This window comes from Xyrauchen texanus, chromosome 32, assembly GCF_025860055.1.
Source record: "Xyrauchen texanus isolate HMW12.3.18 chromosome 32, RBS_HiC_50CHRs, whole genome shotgun sequence".
Taxonomy (NCBI): domain Eukaryota; kingdom Metazoa; phylum Chordata; class Actinopteri; order Cypriniformes; family Catostomidae; genus Xyrauchen; species Xyrauchen texanus.
In genome coordinates this window covers 21,611,753-21,633,146 of record NC_068307.1, presented here as the reverse complement: position 1 = coordinate 21,633,146, position 21,394 = coordinate 21,611,753, and the positions used below count along the sequence as shown (strand labels likewise).

Here is a 21,394-nt window from a genome sequence, read left to right as displayed (position 1 = left end):
TACTGACTGTCTTGCCCTGAATAGCCAAAACTCCACCTTCCGAGACAAAATAGTATTATATCTGTATTTCAATTGGGTCAATTCTCTGAGGTTATCAGATGACATTCGGTGCTTCTGTTCTGCCTCAGCACTTTTAATATTCCCTCCCAATTCCACAAGTTCTCGTGCTTTGGATTGTTTGGTGAATGAGGCATAATGTATGATCCGGCCCCTAAGGCATCTTAAGTGCCTTACAAACCACGCCCACAGAGGATACTGAGGAGCAATTGGTCTCCATATAAACATTGATTTCAGCCTTTAACATTTGTTGGAATTCAGGATTTTTCAAAAGGCATACTGTTATGAATGAGGCAGCGAAGGCAGACGAAGGTTGAGGATCCAAACGCAGTTATCTTTATTGACTAGTAGACAGGCAAAACACAAAGGAAAGCCCACAATGGGGAAACAAAACATAAACTAGAAAACTCGGGCAGGAGGATACATACCAGGCTAACAACATACAACGATAGACAGTGACTAAACAAACAGACAGGGTTTAAATACGTGGACATGGGAAGACAGGAACCAATGAACAAACAGGACTCAAACAAGATAACTAGGTGAATGAACAGAAACCAATGGTAAACTAATGAGGACAGGTGAAAACAATGACAGAGAACAAGAACGCTAACAGGGAGACTGTGGAGCTAAACAAAGGACAAAAGTGAAAACTAAGGAATGCAAAAGTGACAAAAATGGCAAACAAAAGGGCAACAGTGAAACAAGACAAGGTAACCCTAACATAGCCCCCCCTCAAGGATCGGATTCCAGATGATCAAAAGTGACAAAACAAAAAACAGGAAGAACAAATGTCCATTGACTGGGGGGGGAAGCTTGTGGTGGGCAGACAGACCAAGGGGAGCAACGAAGGGCAGACAGGCAGTCCAGGGGGCAACGAGGGGCAGACAGACAGTCCATGGGACAATGAGGGGCAGACAGGCAGTCCAGGGGGCAACAAAGGGCAGACAGGCAGTCCAGGGGGGCACAATGGGCAGGCAGGAAGTCCAGGGGGGCACAGAGGGCAAGGACAGGTTCAGGTGGTCTGGGAGCTGGCCACAGGGCAAGGGTAGGTTCAGGAGGCCTGGGAGCTGGCCACAGGGCAGGGACTGCTTTGGTGAACCTGGGAGGAGGCCACTGGACAGGGACTGGGTCAGGGGGCCTGGGAAGAGGCCGCAGGACTGGACAGGGTCAGGAGGCCTGGGAGACGGCCACAAGACGGGGACAGGTCGAGGAGGCCTGGGAGGCGGCCTTTGGACAGGGACAGGTCTAGGTGGTCTGGGAGATGGCCGCAGAGCAGGGGCCGGCCCAGGGGACCTGGGAGGAGGCCATCGGACAGGAACAGGTCCCGGAGGCGGAGCCGTAGGAGGCTCGGGAGGCGGAGCCGTGGGAGGCTCGGGAGGCGGAGCCGTGGGAGGCTCGGGAGGCGGAGCTGTAGGAGGCTCGGGAGGCGGAGCTGTAGGAGGCTCAGGAGGCGGAGCTGTAGGAGGCTCAGGAGGCGGAGCCGTGGGAGGCTCGGGAGTCTCTGGGGCGGAGCCATAGAAGGCTCAGGAGGCGGAGCCGTGGAAGGCTTGAGAGGCAGAGCCATGGAAGGCCCGAGAGGCTTGAGAGGCGGAGCCCTGGAAGGCCCGAGAGGCTTGAGAGGCGGAGCCCTGGGAGGCTCGAGAGGCTTGAGAGGCAGAGTCCTGGGAGGCTCGAGAGGAGGAGCCCTGGAAGGCTCGAGAGGCTTGAGAGGCGGAGCCCTGGGAGGCTCGAGAGGAGGAGCCCCGGAAGGCTCGAGAAGCTCTGGAGGCGGAGCCCTGGAAGGCTCGAGAGGCTTGAGAGGCGGAGCCCTGGAAGGCCCGAGAGGCTTGAGAGGCGGGGCCCTGGAAGGCCTGAGAGGCTTGAGAGGTGGAGCCGTAGGAGGCTCGGGAGACTCTCGAGGCGGAGCCCTGGGTGGCTCGGAAGGCGGAGCTCTGGAAAGCTCGGGAGGCAGAGCTCTGGAAAGCTCGGGAGGCGTTGCCGCTTGGACGGTCATGGCTACAGACGCTGGCTCTGGGGCGGTTGAGGCTACAGGCGCTGGCTCAGGGACAGTCGAGGCTACAGGCGCTGGCTCAGGGACGGTCGAGGCTACAGGCGCTGGCTCAGGGACGGTCCTGGCTACAGGCGCTGGCTCAGGGACGGTCGAGGCTACAGGCGCTGGCTCAGGGACGGTCGAGGCTACAGGCGCTGGCTCAGGGACGGTCGAGGCTACAGGCGCTGGCTCAGGGACGGTCGAGGCTACAGGCGCTGGCTCAGGGACGGTCGAGGCTACAGGCGCTGGCTCAGGGACGGTCGAGGCTACAGGCGCTGGCTCAGGGACGGTCGAGGCTACAGGCACTGGCTCAGGGACATTCGAGGCTATCGGCACTGGCTCATTGACGTTTGAGGCTACAGGCGCTGGCTCGGGGACGGTCGAGGGCTCAGGCTCGCTCACCGTGGCTGACGAGGACTCAGGCTCACTCACAGTGACATGCGTTGGCGCAGGCTCGCTCACAGTGACATGCGTAGGTGCAGGCTCGCTCACAGTGACATGCGTAGGCGCTGGCTCGCTCACAGTGACATGCGTAGGCGCTGGCTCGCTCACCGTGGAAGGCTTGGGCACAGGCTCGAAGACCGGGGCAGGCGTGGGCCGGAAGGCGGAAGCCAGTCTTCTCTCCCTCCTCCAGGCAGATGAAGAGGGCCGCGCTGGCTCCCTGACCAAGGCAGGCATGAAGGGACGAACCACGGGCGAATGGAGGTTTACCACTGTGGGAGGAGTGGCAGGGTTCTCCTCGATGACGCCCACAGTGAACGGTGAAGCGCAGACCAGCAGAGTCTCTTTAATGAACTCGAGGAGCGTCCAGCCGCGCGTCGACGGTGGTAACCGCTCCTGGAGCGCACAATTCAGGTTGGCCTGAAAAAACACCACCAGGTCGGAGTCAGGGAATTCGGTGGCACTCGCAATCGCGAGGAAATCGCGGATGTGGTCCTCCACCGGACGGTTTCCCTGCCTAAGGCTGAGCAGATGGCAGCTTGCTCGCAGAACCGCTGGATCCATTGTTTTGGTCTATCGTTCTGTTATGAATGAGGCAGCGAAGGCAGACGAAGGTTGAGGATCCAAACGCAGTTATCTTTATTGACTAGTAGACAGGCAAAACACAAAGGAAAGCCCACAATGGGGAAACAAAACATAAACTAGAAAACTCGGGCAGGAGGATACATACCAGGCTAACAACATACAACGATAGACAGTGACTAAACAAACAGACAGGGTTTAAATACATGGACATGGGAAGACAGGAACCAATGAACAAACAGGACTCAAACAAGATAACTAGGTGAATGAACAGAAACCAATGGTAAACTAATGAGGACAGGTGAAAACAATGACAGAGAACAAGAACGCTAACAGGGAGACTGTGGAGCTAAACAAAGGACAAAAGTGAAAACTAAGGAATGCAAAAGTGACAATAATGGCAAACAAAAGGGCAACAGTGAAACAAGACAAGGTAACCCTAAAAACATACATTAAGGTGCCAACTATATGATTTCCTTTTCTCCATATGTGGCAACACCACTAAACTCACCAGGGCATGATCTGAGATTAAATGTTTCCAATTGAGCAATAACAACAGATGAAATGAGGGACTTAGATATAAAAAAAATAAAACATTTCTAGAGTAAATCTTATGGAATGATAAAAAACATGTATTGTCCCTACCAGACTGGTTCAAAAGATTTTTACACATCCTGTGAAGCATCAATGTTGCTTTAGGGGGCTTACACACTTTTGCTTCACTATGATAAAGTACTGAGTCCATCAAAAGATTAAAGTCTCCTCCCAATATTATATCATGAGGGGTGCCAGCAGCATGCAACATCCCTTCAAGAGCTGTAAAAAAAACCTGATCATCAATGTTAGGTGCATAAATATTAGCCAAACTAAGACTATGCCCTGAATTTCTGCAAAAAACAATAATGACTCGTCGTAATTTATCTTTGATCTGTACCCCTGCTCTTACTTGAGCCAGTACTAAAGAAAACATGTCCATCCCATATCTTCCAAAAATGTTCAGCTTCCTGTGGGGAAAGATGGTTTCTTGAAGAAACACTGTATCATATTTCTTTTGTTTAAGAAAATAAATAACCTTCCTTCTTTTTATGTGGTTCCCCAACCCATTCACATTCCACATGGAGAAAATCTGTTCATATTAACATTTGACATTTTGACATATAATAAAAAATAGATTGTGTCAAAAACTACATTATAAAGACCACATTCCAATATTAGTGCAACAATCAAACCCCAAAACCAAACAAACATCAAAAAGGAAAATGTGCACATTAACCCAGTGCACTACAGCGGCAAATGGCATCCATCCCCCCAAACTCAAACAGTCCATGTACACCGACGAGAGCCCCCACGACAACTTTGCCATTGGATTACTCAAGGCCGATGTGTCTATATAGATTTTGTGAGACAGAATTACACAACAAAAGATAATCTATAAAACAAACTTCAGCCAACAGGTGGAATAAACTCAAAGAAGGAGTAGGTTCGTCCACATAACTGACCCGAAGGTGTGATCCTCCACAAAACAAACTCCAGCTGCTAGGCAGAACCAGCACAAAAAAGGTGCTCATTTTCCTTGTATAGTCAAGCGAATGTTCAGTGAGCCGGCCCATTTGGCTGCTACGTGAATGCAACTGTAAGGCTAGGTGCCAAGTGAACTGTAACCCAGCACATGTCCGCATGGAACAACAAGACTTCCGGGAAAAGCAATGCTCAAACTCTCTCACAAGTAATGTCTACACCTGAGAAAACAAAGACATCACTGTGTGAAAACCCCAGCTTCCTTCTTAACAAACATTTGACCACCTGAGACATCCTGCCATCCACATTCTGCCCCCACAAACTCCAGCTGTTCTCTCTCCCCCACAAGGCACACACAAGATGTATATGTGAAACTGTAACAAAGAAAACCATGAAAACAAATAATGTACCTAGGCATGTTTGTTATCATTTGAGAAGTTATCTATGTGACTGGTATAGTGGTCTCTTTCCCATGTTGATAAAACAAATGGTAACAAAGTTATAAAGACTTTGCCAAATACTGTATAATTCTGGAGGTCTATTCCCCTCCTTGCTCTCAGTGATATGTGTCTGGTCCCCGCTATGATAACAGTAACTTTCTCAAATGTTTACAAAACAAGCGGGAACCCAGTATGCCTGTATCTTTCTCTATTGCTGTTCGATTACATGATAGAAAGTCTAAGGCTTTCAAAAGCCGTTCAGCAAACAGATCTAATCTGGTGCCTATTACACGCCAAACTAAGATTGCTGTGGGGACAAAAACTGTTAAGTTAGCACTTTTAAACATCCGCTCACTTAAAAATAAATCACTTCTAGTCAACACCTTAATAAGCACATACAACCTTGATTTTATGTTTCTAAATTAAACTTGGCTAGAAGACAGCTGTAGTGCAACAGTCCTTAATAAAATATCCCCTCCTAACTTTACTTATTTGAGTGTCTGCAGAGAAGGTAGGAGAGGTGGGGGTTATTAAGGATGTAGCACTGTCTGATCATTTCTGTATTTTCTTTGATATGTTGATCTCTCCTGTCATTGAAGCTAGATCTGTGTCTGTCAAGAAGAGATGCTTAAATGAGAACACTAGTGTACTATTATGAAGGCTATATCTTTAACACCAAGTATATCTGCTGACTCTGTTGATTTTCTCCTTGATTCTTTTAACTCAAAAGTTAAAAGTGTAATTGATGATATTGCTCCTGTGAAAGTCAGGAAGAAGAGTGGCAGACAAAAAGCACCTTGGAGAAACTCAACAGCTGTGCAAAATATGAAAAGACAATGCAGAAAAGCAGAGCGCATGTGGTGGAAGACAAAACTTGTAGTCCATTATAACATCTACAAAGACAGCATCCATGCTTTTAATATGGAACTAGGCAAAGCTAGACAGACTTTCTTCTCGAATATTATAAACAGCAACTTAAACAACACACTGACTCTTTTTGCGACTGTAGAGAGACTGAGAAACCCCCCAAGCCAGATTCCCAGTGAAATGCTGTCAGACAGCAAGTGCAGTGAGTTTGTTCTTCTCTGAAAAAATCAATAATATCAGAAAGGTGATCAGCACATCCTTGAGTTGTGCTGGGGTCAGACAAATCAAACCACAACCTGAGAAAGTAGTTACTATGTCTGATTTCAAAGAAATTGATGGCAAAATTTTGGAAGAAACCATACAGCACCTTAAAACTTCAACCTGTGCCCTTGATGCACTTCCCACATCTTTTTTCAAAAGTGTGTTCAACTGTTTAGAAGCAGATCTCCTAGAAGTGATAAACTCCTCACTTCTCTCTGGGAGTTTTCCAAACTCCCTGAAACCTGCAGTTGTCAAGCCCCTCTTGAAAAAGAGCAATCTGGATAAGACCATATTAAGCAACTATAGACCGATCTCAAATCTTCCTTTCATAGGCAAGATCATTGAAAAAGTTGACTTCAATCAGCTGAACAAATTCTTGAACTCAAATGGATACTTTGACAATTTTCAATCTGGTTTCCGATCGCATCACAGCACAGAGACAGCGCTCATAAAGATAATAAATGATATTTGCTTAAATACTGATACAGGCAAATTATCAGTACTGGTACTACTCGACCTCAGTGCTGCATTTGACACTGTCGATCACAACATACTTCTTGACAGGCTGGAAAACTGGGTGGGGCTTTCTGGAATGGTCCTAAAATGGTTCAAGTCATACTTAGAAGGGAGAGGATATTATGTGAGTATAGGAGACTATAAGTCTGAGTGGACGTCCATGACATGCGGAGTCCCTCAAGGCTCAATTCTTGCGCCACTCCTGTTCAAACTGTATATGCTCCCAATGAGCCAAATAATGAAAAAGAACCAAATTGCTTACCACAGCTATGCAGACGACACACAGATCTACTTAGCCCTATCACCTAACGATTACAGCCCCATTGACTCCCTGTGCCAATGCACTGATGAAGTTAACAGTTGGATGTGCCAAAACTTTCTTCAGTTAAACAAAGACAAAACTGAAGTCATTGTGTTTGGAAACAAAGATGAAGTTCTCAAGGTGAATGCTTACCTTGATGCTAGGGGTCAAACAACTAAAAATCAAGTCAGGAATCTTGGTGTGTCTCTAGAGTCAGACCTTAGTTTCAGTAGTCATGTGAAAGCAATAACTAAATCAGCATACTATCATCTGAAAAATAATGCAAGAATTAGATGCTTTGTTTCCAGTCAAGACCTGGAGAAACTTGTGAATGCTTTCATCACCAGCAGGGTGGATTATTGTAATGGACTCCTCACTGGCCTTCCCAAAAAGACCATAAGATAGTTGCAGCTCATACAGAACGCTGCTGCCAGGATTCTGAGCAGAACCAGAAAACCTGAACATATCACACCAGTCCTCAGGTCTTTACACTGGCTCCCAGTTACATTTAGGATTGATTTTAAAGTATTATTACTGGTATATAAATCACTCAATGGGCTAGGACCTCAATATATTGCAGATATGCTCACTGAATATTAACCCAACAGATCACTCAGATCATTAGGATCACATCAGCTAGAAATACCAAGGGTTCACTCTAAGCAAGGAGAGTCTGCTTTTAGCTATTATGCCAGCCACAGCTGGAACCAGCTTCCAGAAGAGATCAGATGTGCTCCTACAGTAGTCACATTCAAATCCAGACTCAAAACACATCTGTTTAGCTGTGCATTTACTGAATGAGCACTGTGCCACTGTGTGTCCCTCTGTTTGTACTGTATTTTATTTTATATTCTAAACTGTTTCAATTATTCTTTTTTTTTATTATTCTTATTTTAATCTCTTCTATGTAAAGCACTTTGAATTACCATTGTGTATGAAATGTGCTATATAAATAAACTTGCCTTGCCTTGCCTTGCCTGTATGTTAATAAGAAAAAAGTTAAACCCCAGGAAGCCAAGAACCCATTCAACCCTTAATTCTCATTGTTCAAAGGATAAAACTATTTGGTACACAATGTTTATTCTGTCTGGATATTTAAGGAAAGCTGGCCCAGTGCTTGTGGAATCTGTATGCCAGATCTCCCATGCTTTGCCGTTTCATGTAGTTTTTCCATTGTCAGGTTGACATCTTATTTATAGTAATGCTTGTTTATTCTGATCATGTGTGAAATTGGCTTTGATTTGAATTTCTGTAACAAGGTATATCATACCTGACAAATAAATTGTCATTATTTTATTTATTCTGAATATCTCTGGAATCATTGTGATAGGGTAGAAACCACCCAGGACAACCAGGTAGGACAGCCACCTAGTACAGCCGGGTAGGATTTATATTTCATTATAGGAGAAACCACCTAGGACAACCATGTAGGACAGCCACCCAGGACAGCCAGGTAGGATATGAATTTCATTAACTATAATATAGGAGAAAACTACCCAGGACAACCAGGTAGGACAGCCACCTAGGACAACCGGGTAGGAATAAAAGCCATATAAAGACTCTCAGTCACTGCTCACCGCTTGTCTTAGTAAGTTGAATGTACATGACTAAATGAGTCAAATTAATATAAAATTGGAGTTTTATAATTAAATTAAATGTAATTAAATAACAGAATCAATTTGTAAAGTGTAAATTAACAATAATTGCTTTACTTCAGTGCAAGAAAATGTACACAAGAAAATGCTGTGGTTCTTCCAAGAAAGCCTTCCTTTATTCCTTGCCTCGCGTAACGTAAGGTTTTTATTGGATGATCTAAGAAATTTGACTAGAATCTCTCAGTGAATCGCCAAGCCGGAACCCTGTGAGCTCGCTTGATTTCCAGCATATGGCCTGTTATGTCAAGCAGACTCGGAAAGAGCCTTTTCAGGAATTTCACCATATCCTGACCCTCTTTGGCCTCAGAATTCTAACAATACGGACATTATTCAGCCAGATACGGTTCTCCAAGTCCTCCAACTTCTCCCAGACAAGCTCTAAATCCACCTTGGTCGCTAGCGGATAATTCTTTGACATATTGTCCTCCTAGAACTGTTATGAAACAGAGTGTATCGAATCTCACCGGTTTATGACATTAATAGTGTTAAAAAAAGCAAAGTGCGCAGAGCTTGCCATTCAAACGTCTGAACCTCGCATGGCATCACGTGACCCCCTTGTCAGATTATTCCTTAAACAATTATATAAAAGTAAAATCTTTTCTCTGTGAATTATGAATAATTAATTATGTTGCCATGCTGGATTTCCAAAAATGTAACATGCAAACATGGTGTTAGAATTATGAATGATATAACTTAAATATTGAAAATGACCCTGATGTACTGTCTGTAATACTGAAGTATTCACTTGCCACTGGTTAGGATACTTGTGTAAGCAATGATAAGAAAGTTTTCTTATGGGTCCACAGCGAGTTATCCTTTGCTGGTAATAATATAGTCAAAACTGGAACAAAAATTCCCATAGTGAATTCATCTAATATAGGGACTGGCCTGATTATTTCAAATGTATTCTTCTAGCAAAGTGTTTATTGTATTACAATATCTTGTGCATTACATACAGCAACTTTTGGATTTGATAATAATTTGGTTTAATAAGTTCAGATTGAGAATTTATTTTAATTACTTAATTAAGTTTTACTTAAATGGACAACACTTTGTGTGTTTTCATATATATATATATATATGTGTGTGTGTGTGTGTGTGTGTGTATACAGTGCATCCAGAAAGTATTCACAGCGCTTCACTTTTTCCACATTTTGTTATGTTACAGACTTATTCCAAAATTTATTAAATTCATTATTTTCCTCAAAATTCTACAAACAATACTCCATAATGACAACATGAAAGAAGTTTGTTTGAAATCTTTGCAAATTTATTAAAAATAAAAACGAAAAAAATTACATGTACATAAGTACTCACAGCCTTTGCCATGACAATCAAAATTGAGCTCAGGTGCATCCTGTTTCCACTGATCATCCTTGAGATGTTTTAACACCTTGATTGGAGTCCACCTGTGGTAAATTCAGTTGGTTGGACATGATTTGGGAAGGCACACACCTGTCTGTATACGGTCCAACAGTTAACAGTGCATGTCAGAGCACAAACCAAGCCATGAAGTCCAAGGAATTGTCTGTAGACCTCCGGGACAGGATTGTATTGAGGCACAGATCTGGGGAAGGGTACAGAAAACTTTCTGCAGCATTGAAGGTCCCAATGAGCACAGTGGCCTCCATCATCCGTAAACTGAAGAAGTTTGGAACCACCAGGACTCTTCCTAGAGCTGGCCACCTGGCCAAACTGAGCAATCGGGGGAGAAGGGCCTTAGTCAGGGAGGTGACCAAAAACCTGATGGTGACTCTGACAGAGCTCTAGCGTTTCTCTGTGGAGAGAGGAGAACCTTCCAGAAGAACAACCATCTCTGCAGCACTCCATCAATCAGGCCTGTATGGAACAGAGTGGCCAGACGGAAACCACTCCTCAGTAAAAGGCACATGACAGCCCGCCTGGAGTTTGCCAAAAGGCACCTGAAGGACTCTCAGACCATGAGAAACAAAATTCTCTGGTCTGATGTAACAAAGATTGAATTCTTCTGTCTGGAGGAAACCAGGCACCGCTCATCACCTGGCCAATACCATCCCTAGAGTGAAGCATGGTGGTGGCAGCATCATGCTGTGGGGATGTTTTACAGTGGCAGGAACTGGGAGACTAGTCAGGATCGAGGGAAAGATGAATGCAGCAATGTACAGAGACATCCTTCATGAAAACCTGCTCCAGAGCGCTCTGGACCTCTGACTGGGGCGAAGGTTCATCTTCCAACAGGACAACGACCCTAAGCACACAGCCAAGATAACAAAGGAGTGGCTACGGGACAACTCTGTGAATGTCCTTGAGTGGCCCAGCCAGAGCCCAGACTTGAACCTGATTGAACATCTCTGGACAGATCTGAAAATGGCTGTGCACCGATACTCCCCATCCATCCTGATGGAGCTTGAGAGGTCCTGCAAAGAAGAATGGGAGAAACTGCCCAAAAATAGGTGTGCCAAGCTTGTAGCATCATACACAAAAAGACTTGAGGCAGTAATTAGTGCCAAAAGGTGCTACAACAAAGTATTTATTATATATATATATATATATATATATATATATATATATATATATATATATATATATATATATATATTAATATTCATTATATATTAATAGTCATTATTTATTTTTGGAGGATAAAACATAATCCCTTGAAAATCTATTTCAGCCTTCACCCTGATTTTCTGTCTTTTTTTAACCCTTTTGAAATTTGCTTCTTTTGAAAACATGGTTCCCTTCATCTCAGTGTGATGAGGTTTGGTGACTTTTCCTACGTTTACTATCTATACACACACACATAACAGGGCTGGAATCTGGATGTGTAGTGGAGTGGAAAAAGAATGAAATGAATGAATGAAAGGGTGAAACATTACACATTCACAATGAAGAACACACACACAGAAATGAAAGCATGAGACCAATACACGTCCACAATGAAGAACACACACACAGAGAGAAAGAGAAATGAAAGGGTGAGATATTACACGTACACAATGAAGAACCCCGCACACACACACACACAGAAATGAAAGGGTGAGACATTACACATCCACTATGAAAAAAACACACATACAAATGAAAGTGTGAGACATTGCACATCAACACCGAAGAACATGCACACACACAGAAATGAAAGGGTGAGACATTACACATCCACAATCAGGGTTGAGGAATAACATGTAACAGGATTACGTATTTAAAATACAAATTATAAGTAACTATATTCCACTACAGTTACAATTTAATATATTCCACTACAGTTACAATTTAAATCATTGGTAATTAGAATACAGTTACATACAAAAATCATTTTGATTACTGAAGAGATTACTTTTCATTTTATTGTTATTTGTTTCAATTAATATTTAGTCCTTTCAGATGGAAAACATTTATACATATAAATGATGCTATCCAAAGTGCATTTGAACAGCAGTGAAACACTTTCTTATGATGTGTTACATTCATACGAGCAGACAGAGAAGTAAGTTTGAAGTAAGTTTGGAGCAGAAGAAATAGAAATAAACCTTGTGTAAATATTTATGCTAAGATAAAATGCTTTTTATAGACATTTTATATGCACATGTTATCAGGCACAATCATATTTTTTATCAAGAAAATTCATGTTGGATCATAATTTCAATTTTTCTGTTATTACTGATAATAATTTATTTATTTTTTTCTTGTAAAAATATCTAAAAATCAATTTGATTTATCTTACTTTAGAAACTACACTGCATATGATATTTATGTTTTTCAGAGAATGTATTTTTAACATGTATTTTATAGTCAAAACAAGTGAAAAAAATCTACCAGTGCTGAAGAAGTAATCCAAAGTATTTAGAATACGTTACTGATCTTGAGTAATCTAACGCAATACATTACAAATGACATTTTACAGCATGTATTCTGTAATCTGTAGTGGAATACATTTCAAAAGTAACCCTCTCAACTCTGTCCACAATGAAGAACACAGGACAAAATAAGGCCAAAAATAATGTTTTTTTTTAATGTTTAAATATTAAATATATATATAGAAATACACAACAAGTCATAAGGTCTGAAAACTAAAATCAATTAGCTAAAATCAGGCAAATTAGTTGACCTCTGTATCCATCTGCTGGTTATATGATGTAATTTAATGTCTAAAGTTTTTACAAAAAACAGCTGGCAGATGCCCCAATGCATGACAATATATCTCTGAAGAAAATTGTGACGTAGTTAAAGTGAATTTAATCTAAATACTTCACTACTTTAAAGTTTTTAAATAATTGAAGTTAGTTATATACAATTTGTTTAAAAAAAAAAAATCATGATTTTGGTACAAATTACACTCTTAGTGTGTTGGGGTCAAAACTGACCTCTAACACGTAGCACGTACTGTAACCTTTAGAACAGAATACAAGGGTTTATGAAACAGTTCATTTAATTTCCAATGTAGAGTCGCAGAGTCAGTCCGCTAGAGGCGCTGATGATTACAAACCCTCATAAGCACGTGGTTTTGATTGTCACAGAAGCAGAATCGAATGAGGAAGTGCTGGAAAATAATATTGTCGAATCATTGAATTAGATCCGAGATTTTCTAATAAACTCATATTTGCATCTGTTGAATGTTTGGTAAGTTATTGTTTTTCTATTTTACCTGTATTATTTGTCTGAAGAGGTATTTTATATGTATTAAATCTGCACTCCTGAGAAATCACGATTCTTGATGTTTTCAGTTATATACCCGAATGCTCTAAACAGATTTAGAGGATTTAATGATAGCTTTGTTTATTTGCTTGTATTTGAATGCTAAAACATTATCTTATTGTATATTTATCGATATATCTCATGCTGAATCTGCAAGAATTTTTGCTGTAATTCAGTCGAATATTGCAGAGTTCTCAAATATTGCATGGAAAATGTATGTACAGTCTGCTCCTTATATGCATATACATGGTTTTTTGTGTTTGTATGTTCTTGTTAAACTGTTTGCTTGTAGTATGAGCTTTTAAGATTTGTCACATTCTGTTGTGTGATGTTGTTAGGTTGCCATGGAGACCCCTGAGCCCAGTCAGGCAGATGGTGAGGAGCGGATGATGGATCTAAGGCCCAGAACCCGGTCAAACCCAGAGGGCGCAGAAGACCGGCGCAGCAGCAATGGCAGCCTCAATAACAGCCTTCCGTCCCCCCCGCAGCCGGCCGTGGGCAGTCGTGTGGAGGGGGAGGGAGAGGCAGCCAGCTCTGATACCCCCCCGACTTCTGCCACCGCAATCACGACCACTGCACCTGCCCTCGTCTCTGCGGCAGGAAACGCCACGATCAGCATGCCTGCAATGGCATCTACAACGAAGGAAAGACCTAAACCATCTCAGCCATCCCTGCCCACCCAGATACCCCCGTCTGCAGAGTTGCACCTGCGTGCACCACGTGTCAACTGCCCAGAGAAAGTGGTATGTTAGTCAGTAAACACAGCTGCACAATACATCCATCTGAGATTTGGTCTCATAGACAAGGGAATGTATGCTTGTAAAAGGGTTAGTTCATCAAAAAAAAAAATAATTATGCCATCATTTATAACCTGTCATTCCAAACCAGCTCCTTTCCATAAAATGAAAAGATATAATGACCAAAGCACCAAAAACTAGTCCATATGCCTCTTGTTGTCTGAAGCCATACGAGGTGGAACAGAGAGACATTTAAGTTGGTATTAACAGAATATGTTCCCTACTGTAGCTCTCATAAGGGTAAAATTATATGGTTTTGGAGTGGCATGACAGTGAGTCATGTATATAAACAGTTCATACAAATTTTATAAGAATACTACATTTTGAGGTTTTGGTTTCATTTTACATTTTAATGTCATTCTAGTTTACCTTATAATATCTCATTTAAACAGATCATATGTTTAGACCTTTCAGAAGAGATGTCTCTACAAAAACTGGAGTCCTTCAATGGGTAATTTAGCATGTTTCAAGTTTCTTTCTATGGTAGACAAATTGATGTTTGTATTAATGTGTTGTAAATCATTTCTATTTGCAGATCCAAGACAAATGCGTTAAATATTTCACAGAAAATGATCGAGATGTTTGTGAGAACCAAGCACAAGATAGACAAGAGGCATGAGTTTGCTCTGGTGGTGATTAATGATGATGCCATGTGGGTGAGTGGACAAAACAGCAGGATGGAGCTGTTTTATTTCTCTCTTACACTTTGCATTTCATCTGTATTTACACTGAATCTTTTTCTCACAGTTATCAGGATTCACCTCTGATCCACGAGAGCTTTGCAGCTTTCTGTATGACCTTGAGACCAACGTCTGCGAGTCCTTCAGTATCCTCACTGTCTATTTAGAGTATTATATTTATCTCTTCTTTTTTTATTATACATTATCGTTTGGACTGGGAACAAAGAATTTGTAATGATCACTGTTAATTTCCTAACTGTTAACAATAGATCTGGAGGATCTCCTCAATGTAATGTGAGTAACTTTTCTAACTGCTCATCTCCTAATTTGTATGCATGTGTTCTCTGTTTGATTAACACATACAGTAATCTCATCCATATAATTTCCTCCTCCTGTAGTTTGCAGAAAATTGAACTTCCACAGATGGAGAACATTCAAACTATCCCGCCTCCCTTTGTAGTCCGAACTCTCCTTATATTCAGTCGGCATGCTGGCATGCTTCAGTTCAACCCCTCTGATGCCATCAAAGTAAGTTGCTTTGACTCAGCCTATTGTTCAATACACGACTTGCAATCGGCACCCTGCAACTTACAGGCTTGTTTTCAGTCATTCTGGTGTACACACTTTCAGGAGTATCAACTACACGACCATTCATCCCAGACTGAGGCCATGTGTACAAAGGTATTAACATTAATGTAATAGATAAAGTACGGGCAAAGAGGAGGTAGGAACCTGCTGAACAGTAAACATAAAGTTTAGAAGAAACTCAACATAAAACAGACACATGCAACGTGATCATGTGCGTCTCTCTCCCTTGATTTATCGCCTCCGTCTCCCCTTTATCTCACTTTCCCACTGATCAGCTGATTCAGCCCCACCCGTGCATCATCATGGCCCGGCCACGCCCTCCTACCTCATCACAATTAGTTTTGGGTATCCGATCACAAATGTACAAGCGAGACATCACCATTACACCTGGTCGTCTCTTTTAACCACATCTCTGATTTCATGAGGACATACATCAATCATTACGTCTTTGTTTTACTGAATGATAATAAATAGCTAAAATGTGAAAGACGGGAAAGAAAGCACTAAAAACCGATGCACAGTTTCTCTTAATTTTTCAAAACATGAAATTTTGGAGCTGAATTCTTTGCAGTACATGTAACTGAGATTCTAATGCACATGATGCTCATATCTGTGTCCCTATTGTGCATGTTCATGCTATAACTTTTTTAAATTTCCAATCTTATGCTTATTTCAGCTGCCTTTAGCATTGTCCAATTTAAAATGGATTGTCCAAAATGCATTTTAAAATTATGATAATGAAAGGAGATGATGTTTTGTTTTTTGATGTTTTATCCAGCTTCTCAATAAAATTCTCTCCTCTTGCACTCTGCATTTCATTGGCTCATTGTTGGTCTCTTGCTCGTCGGGACAGTGTCAAGCTGATTTGAAATCTGTAGGAGCACCTGGGTCTAGTCTCTGTATGTTGCAGGAGTGCACACAATAACCGACCATTCATTAGGAGATCTGGGACTTCTCGTCACAGACCAGTAGGCGACTAAAAACATCAAGGGAGACGAGCTGGAGTCCTGTAGTGTACACAGTTATACAGACTTAGAGTGGGAATGGGACATGGTCTGAGAGGCTGTTAAACAGAATCTGTTATTAAAGACTGTGTTGTTATACAACTAACTGTATGTTCTAGTGTCTGAGAGGTGTAAATGTAGCTAAATCAATGTGTTTTAAACAAAAGCATATCAGTGTGGATGTGGCCAGAGAGAGATGTATTGATTGATTGATAGATGGATGGATAGACATACATATACTATTAATCTATTTTGAGAAACTTTGTGAAAAATAGCATTTTCTTCATGTTGTTCTCTTCCTCTCCAGAAAATGCTGCAGTCTCCCTATTTTTTCTTTGATGTTGTTTATCTTCATAATGGAACTGAAGAGCAGACAGAGGACACTAGCTGGAAGGTTTTGAATTTCCCATTATTCCCTGATTATTTATTAGTATTTTTATTTAATCTACTAAAAACTTTGTGTCTGTATTTTTAGGACGTGTATGCCTCCTTCAGTGAGTTGGACTCTAAGGGGATGTGCTATCGTTTTGAGGTGTCACTGTGTGGTCCTGCTATTGAGCTGCACAACTGCATGGCCAAACTGCTCTGCCACCCGCTGCAGAGACCCTTCCAGAGCCATGCCTCTTACAGCTTGCTGGAGGATGATGACCCGCAAGAGACTGAGGCCACAGTGTAATGCCACTGATGATTTCACTCAATGGACCGCTTAAATATTACTCAAATCTCCTTGAGTAACAATCAGAGACTGAGGAACTGAAGGAGTGCCCTATGACTTACTGCATATATGTGTCTTTGTGCACCATTTCCGTGCTGGCAATGTCTTGTTTATTACTTTTGAAGTTATTTGGGAAAGCAGTCATACTGTTAACTACTGCTGGTTTGATCAAGTTCTGTTGCTCTTAGCACAAGAAAGCTAACGAGGGTTAGTTTTGTGAATGTCATCTTTAAAAATGTCTGATTTCTGAAAACTTGGTTTCTGTATGTGTCAGTTTATAGATAGGTATAGATTGTCTGAAGGGAAGTCATACATCATAACTCCTCTTTTTTAAAGATGAGCTCATGCGAATGGTCACTAGAGCTATACTGATTGGATCTTTAACTTGACGTGCTAATGGTTTGGTGATGGTTTATATCGATCAATAGCATCTCATATAAATATAAAATATATTATATAATTAAATAAATGTAAATGCCCTTTGTGATTTATTCTGCGACTCATTCTACATGGGCATGAGAAGTGTCTTAAATACAAAAACATTGTGCTGTTTGTAGAGATTAACCAGCATGACTGGAGGCCACTATTGTCTTTAAATGCATATGGCATTACAGATGCACGTGGTCATTTTTTTCCTCATTAAAAACGTTTTACTCTTTAAGCCTGAATTGTCATTTTTAAATGTATGTACAAAACTATGAGCACTCTTATGAGATAAAAACTCAGTTTCCTTATAAAAGCTGTTTTATTCTACATGGAGAGGGTCCCCTCATGGTGGCAGCCATGTTAAGATCACATGACCAGCCAAATACTAGTCTGCTTCTCAGTAACCGCCATATTATTGGCCAATTTCATTCATGGATTTAATGAATCCTGAAGGTGAGTAGTGAATTTCTACAGGTACAATGCCATCTGTGATGCTGCATTTCAGTGCAACTCCAAGAGGCAGTTTTATATTTTAATGAAAGCTTAGTAAAACAAACATGTTTTCATTAGAATAATAACGCACATAACACATGCAATATAAGAGATACGGTATATTTAGAAAGTAAATAGCTAGGTTCAATTTGGTTTCATGTTTACTTAAAAATAGGCCAGCTGTAAAGGCTATTCAGTCGAATATCCACTAAAAATTAGATGTTTCAATATTTTAAATATACACATTCAAAAAGAATCTTCGCTGAATGTTTTGGACAGTGTGTATTTTTTCAAGGGACTATTATGTATTGACCTCCACAAGGGGTCGCAAGAGTACAGCAGGAAAAATTAAGTCGCTACTCCCAAAAACACATCTCTTTCATTTTATTAACTTACCTTTTATGCTTATTAACTGAATTAACTGTTTGTGACTTTTTATTATTTAAAAACTTTTTTTGTGACTTTTTATTTTTATTTTATTCTTTCCATAATGTGAATGCTCGTTAAAAATTTTTAGAATGTAAATATCCGACACACGAACTCTTCTAACCTTTGATACTTTTTCCGGCTGTTTAGCAGCACTAAAGTTCACAAATAATAGTCGGAAGAGTGCGTTTAGGTCACGTTTGCTGTGTTTGGTCTCCTTTATTGTTTTAATAATCATTAACCTCATTTCACTTTGTACCCTTCTTAATTCTGAGAAGTGTTTTGTTCCAAGCTGTAAACAAAGATGGATGAAACCCGTAAACACGGTTCAAATTCTCCGAAAAAGTCTTTAGATTTTGCCAATAAATGAATACATTAAATGTACATACGATTAGCATTACTACAGAACCATAATTTACTAAATTACTTTTTTCCTTTAATGCTATTGTTAATTTAAAACATTTAAATTCTGTCATCATTTACTCACCCTCATGTTGTACCACACTCATGTGACTTTAGCAGAATTGCTTGGGATGCTCTTTTCCATAAAATGAAAGAGAATGGGTATCAGGGGCTGCATAACTCCAAAAATGGTGACCCATAATCATAGTCTATTTGATTCATGTCCTATAATTTCAGTCAGATGAAGCCATTTGTCAGTGAATAAGTACTTAAAGGTGCTGTAAGTTATTTTTTTTCATGGAAAGGTACACAAAAAATGTTCCTACTCCCTGAAAAATATTACTGAAACTAGAAAAAAAGTTCGTCGAGACAAACTTTAAGTTGGCTTGTGAAAGTTTGGACCAGAAAGTTTGAAGAAGTAGTTTGAAGTTTAAATTAGTTTAAAGTAGTTTATAGTTTAAAGTAGTTTATAGTTTAAAGTAGTTTAAAGTTTAAATTAGTTTGTAGTTTAAACTAGTTTAAAGTTTAAAGTAGTTTGTAGTTTAGAGTAGTTTAAAGTTTAACTTAGTTGCTAGATAGATAGATAGATAGGTAGATAGATAGAGAGATAGACACTCAGATAGATACATAGATAGATAGACACGTTTTTAGCATGTTTTAGCACTTTGCTAGGCGAAGCTAGCATGTGTTAGCATGATGCTAGCACATTTTTAGCATGTTTTAACACTCCGCTAGGCGATGCTAGCATGTGTTAGATGATGCTAGCACGTTTTTAGCATGTTTTAGCACTTCGCTAGGCTATGCTAGCATGTGTTAGCATGATGCTAGCACATTTTTAGCATGTTTTAAGCACTCGCTAGGCGATGCTAAGCATGTGTTAGCATGATGCTAGCACGCTTTTAGCATTTTTAGCACTTCGCTAGGCGATGCTAAGCATGTGTTAAGCATGATGCTAGCAAGTTTTTAGCATGTTTTAAGCACTTCGCTAGGCGATGCTAAGCATGTGTTAGCATGATGCTAAGACGTTTTTAGCATGTTTTAGCGACTTCGCTAGGCGATGCTAACATGTGTTATCATGATGCTATAGACGCGTTTTAAGCATTTTTAGCACTTCGCTAGGCGATGCTAGCATGTGTTAGCATGATGCTAGCATGCTTTTAGCATGTTTTAGCGACTTCGCTAGGCGATGCTAAGCATGTGTTAACATGATGTTAAGACGCTTTTAGCATCTTTTAACACTTCGCTAGGCGATGCTAAGCATGTGTTAGCATGATGCTATGACGCTTTTAGCATTTTTAGCGACTTCGCTAGGCGATGCTAAGCATGTGTTAGCATGATGCTAAGACGCTTTTAGCATTTTTAACACTTTGCTAGGCGATGCTAAGCATTTGTTAGCATGATGCTAAGACGCTTTTAGCATGTTTTAGCGACTTGCTAGGCGATGCTAGCATGTGTTAGCATGATGCTAGCACGTTTTTAGCATTTTTAGCACTTCGCTAGGCGATGCTAGCATGTGTTAGCATGATGCTAGCAAGTTTTAGTATTTTTTAGCACTTCACTAGGCGATTCTAAAATGTGTTAGCATGATGCTAGCACGTTTTTAGCATGTTTTAGCACTTCGCTAGGCGATGCTAGCATGTGTTAGCATGATGCTAGCACGTTTTTAGCATGTTTTAGCACTTCGCTAGGTAATGCTAGCATGTGTTATCATGATGCTAGCACGTTTTTAGCATTTTTTAGCACTTCGCTAGGCGATGCTATGTTTCAGCACTTCGCTAGGTGATTTTAGCATGATGTTAGCACATTTTTAGCTTGTTTTAGCACTTCGCTAGTCAATGCTAGCATGTGTTAGCACGAAGCTAGCACGTTTTTAGCATGTTTTAGCGTGTGGCTATGAAGATTTTAGGTCATTACTTTTTGGCTGCTTGATAAAATAAATCCTCTGAGGGAGAGAGAGAGGGAGAGATGCAGGGCTGACAGGCCCTTTTTGTCTGTGTGTGTGAAAATGTCAGTTGAGATTTAAATTTCTTAACATTCCGCAATGTTAAGTCAATGGAATTTTTCCAGTTTTTGATCATCCGCTGTGGGAAAACCGTAAGTCCGATCAGTTAGAAAAGATATAGCACACTATTCGGGATTAGTCTGAAGGTCTGTGCCGAGTTTGGTGCCTGTAGCTTAAAAGCTCTAGGAGGAGTTAGATACCGAAATTTTCACTGCAAGAAGAATAAGAAGAAGAACTAGATAGGCACATTTCCTGAAGAAAATGTGAGTGGTGCTTGCCATGGCAAAACTCGTCAAATAGCATGCTTGAAAAGAGCAAAAATTATGGTCATAAATAAATCAACCCAGAAGTCTGTACGATTTTCTAGTGCAGAAATATGCGATTTGTTACTCGGTTGCTAGGGTAAGCCCATGTGGTTGCTATGCAGTTACCAAGGTAATACAATACATGGCTCCTTTCCATCCTGAGTGAAATAAGTCAACCCGGAAGTCTGTAGCGTTTTCTGGTGCAGAGATATG

At 40.9% G+C, this 21,394-nt stretch overlaps 1 protein-coding gene across 3 annotated transcripts; it reads left to right on the top strand.

Annotated features, from left to right (window-relative positions):
- The first annotated feature begins 13,150 nt into the window (after positions 1-13,150).
- babam1 (BRISC and BRCA1 A complex member 1) lies at positions 13,151-17,771 on the top strand. Of its 3 annotated transcripts, none has more exons than XR_007968416.1 (9): positions 13,151-13,269; positions 13,683-14,087; positions 14,534-14,592; positions 14,677-14,797; positions 14,889-14,967; positions 15,091-15,115; positions 15,220-15,349; positions 15,452-16,807; positions 16,889-16,950. XR_007968416.1 is itself a non-coding variant. In XM_052101724.1 (9 exons), exons 2-9 carry the CDS (start codon positions 13,689-13,691, stop codon positions 17,087-17,089), a joined length of 1,101 nt encoding a protein of 366 aa, XP_051957684.1. In that variant the 5' UTR covers positions 13,151-13,269; positions 13,683-13,688; the 3' UTR covers positions 17,090-17,771. The 3 variants fall into 3 exon arrangements, 1 of the variants encoding a protein (XP_051957684.1); XR_007968415.1 differs by having other exon boundaries at positions 15,428-16,807; XM_052101724.1 differs by having other exon boundaries at positions 16,721-16,807; positions 16,889-17,771.
- The last annotated feature ends 3,623 nt before the right edge of the window (positions 17,772-21,394 follow it).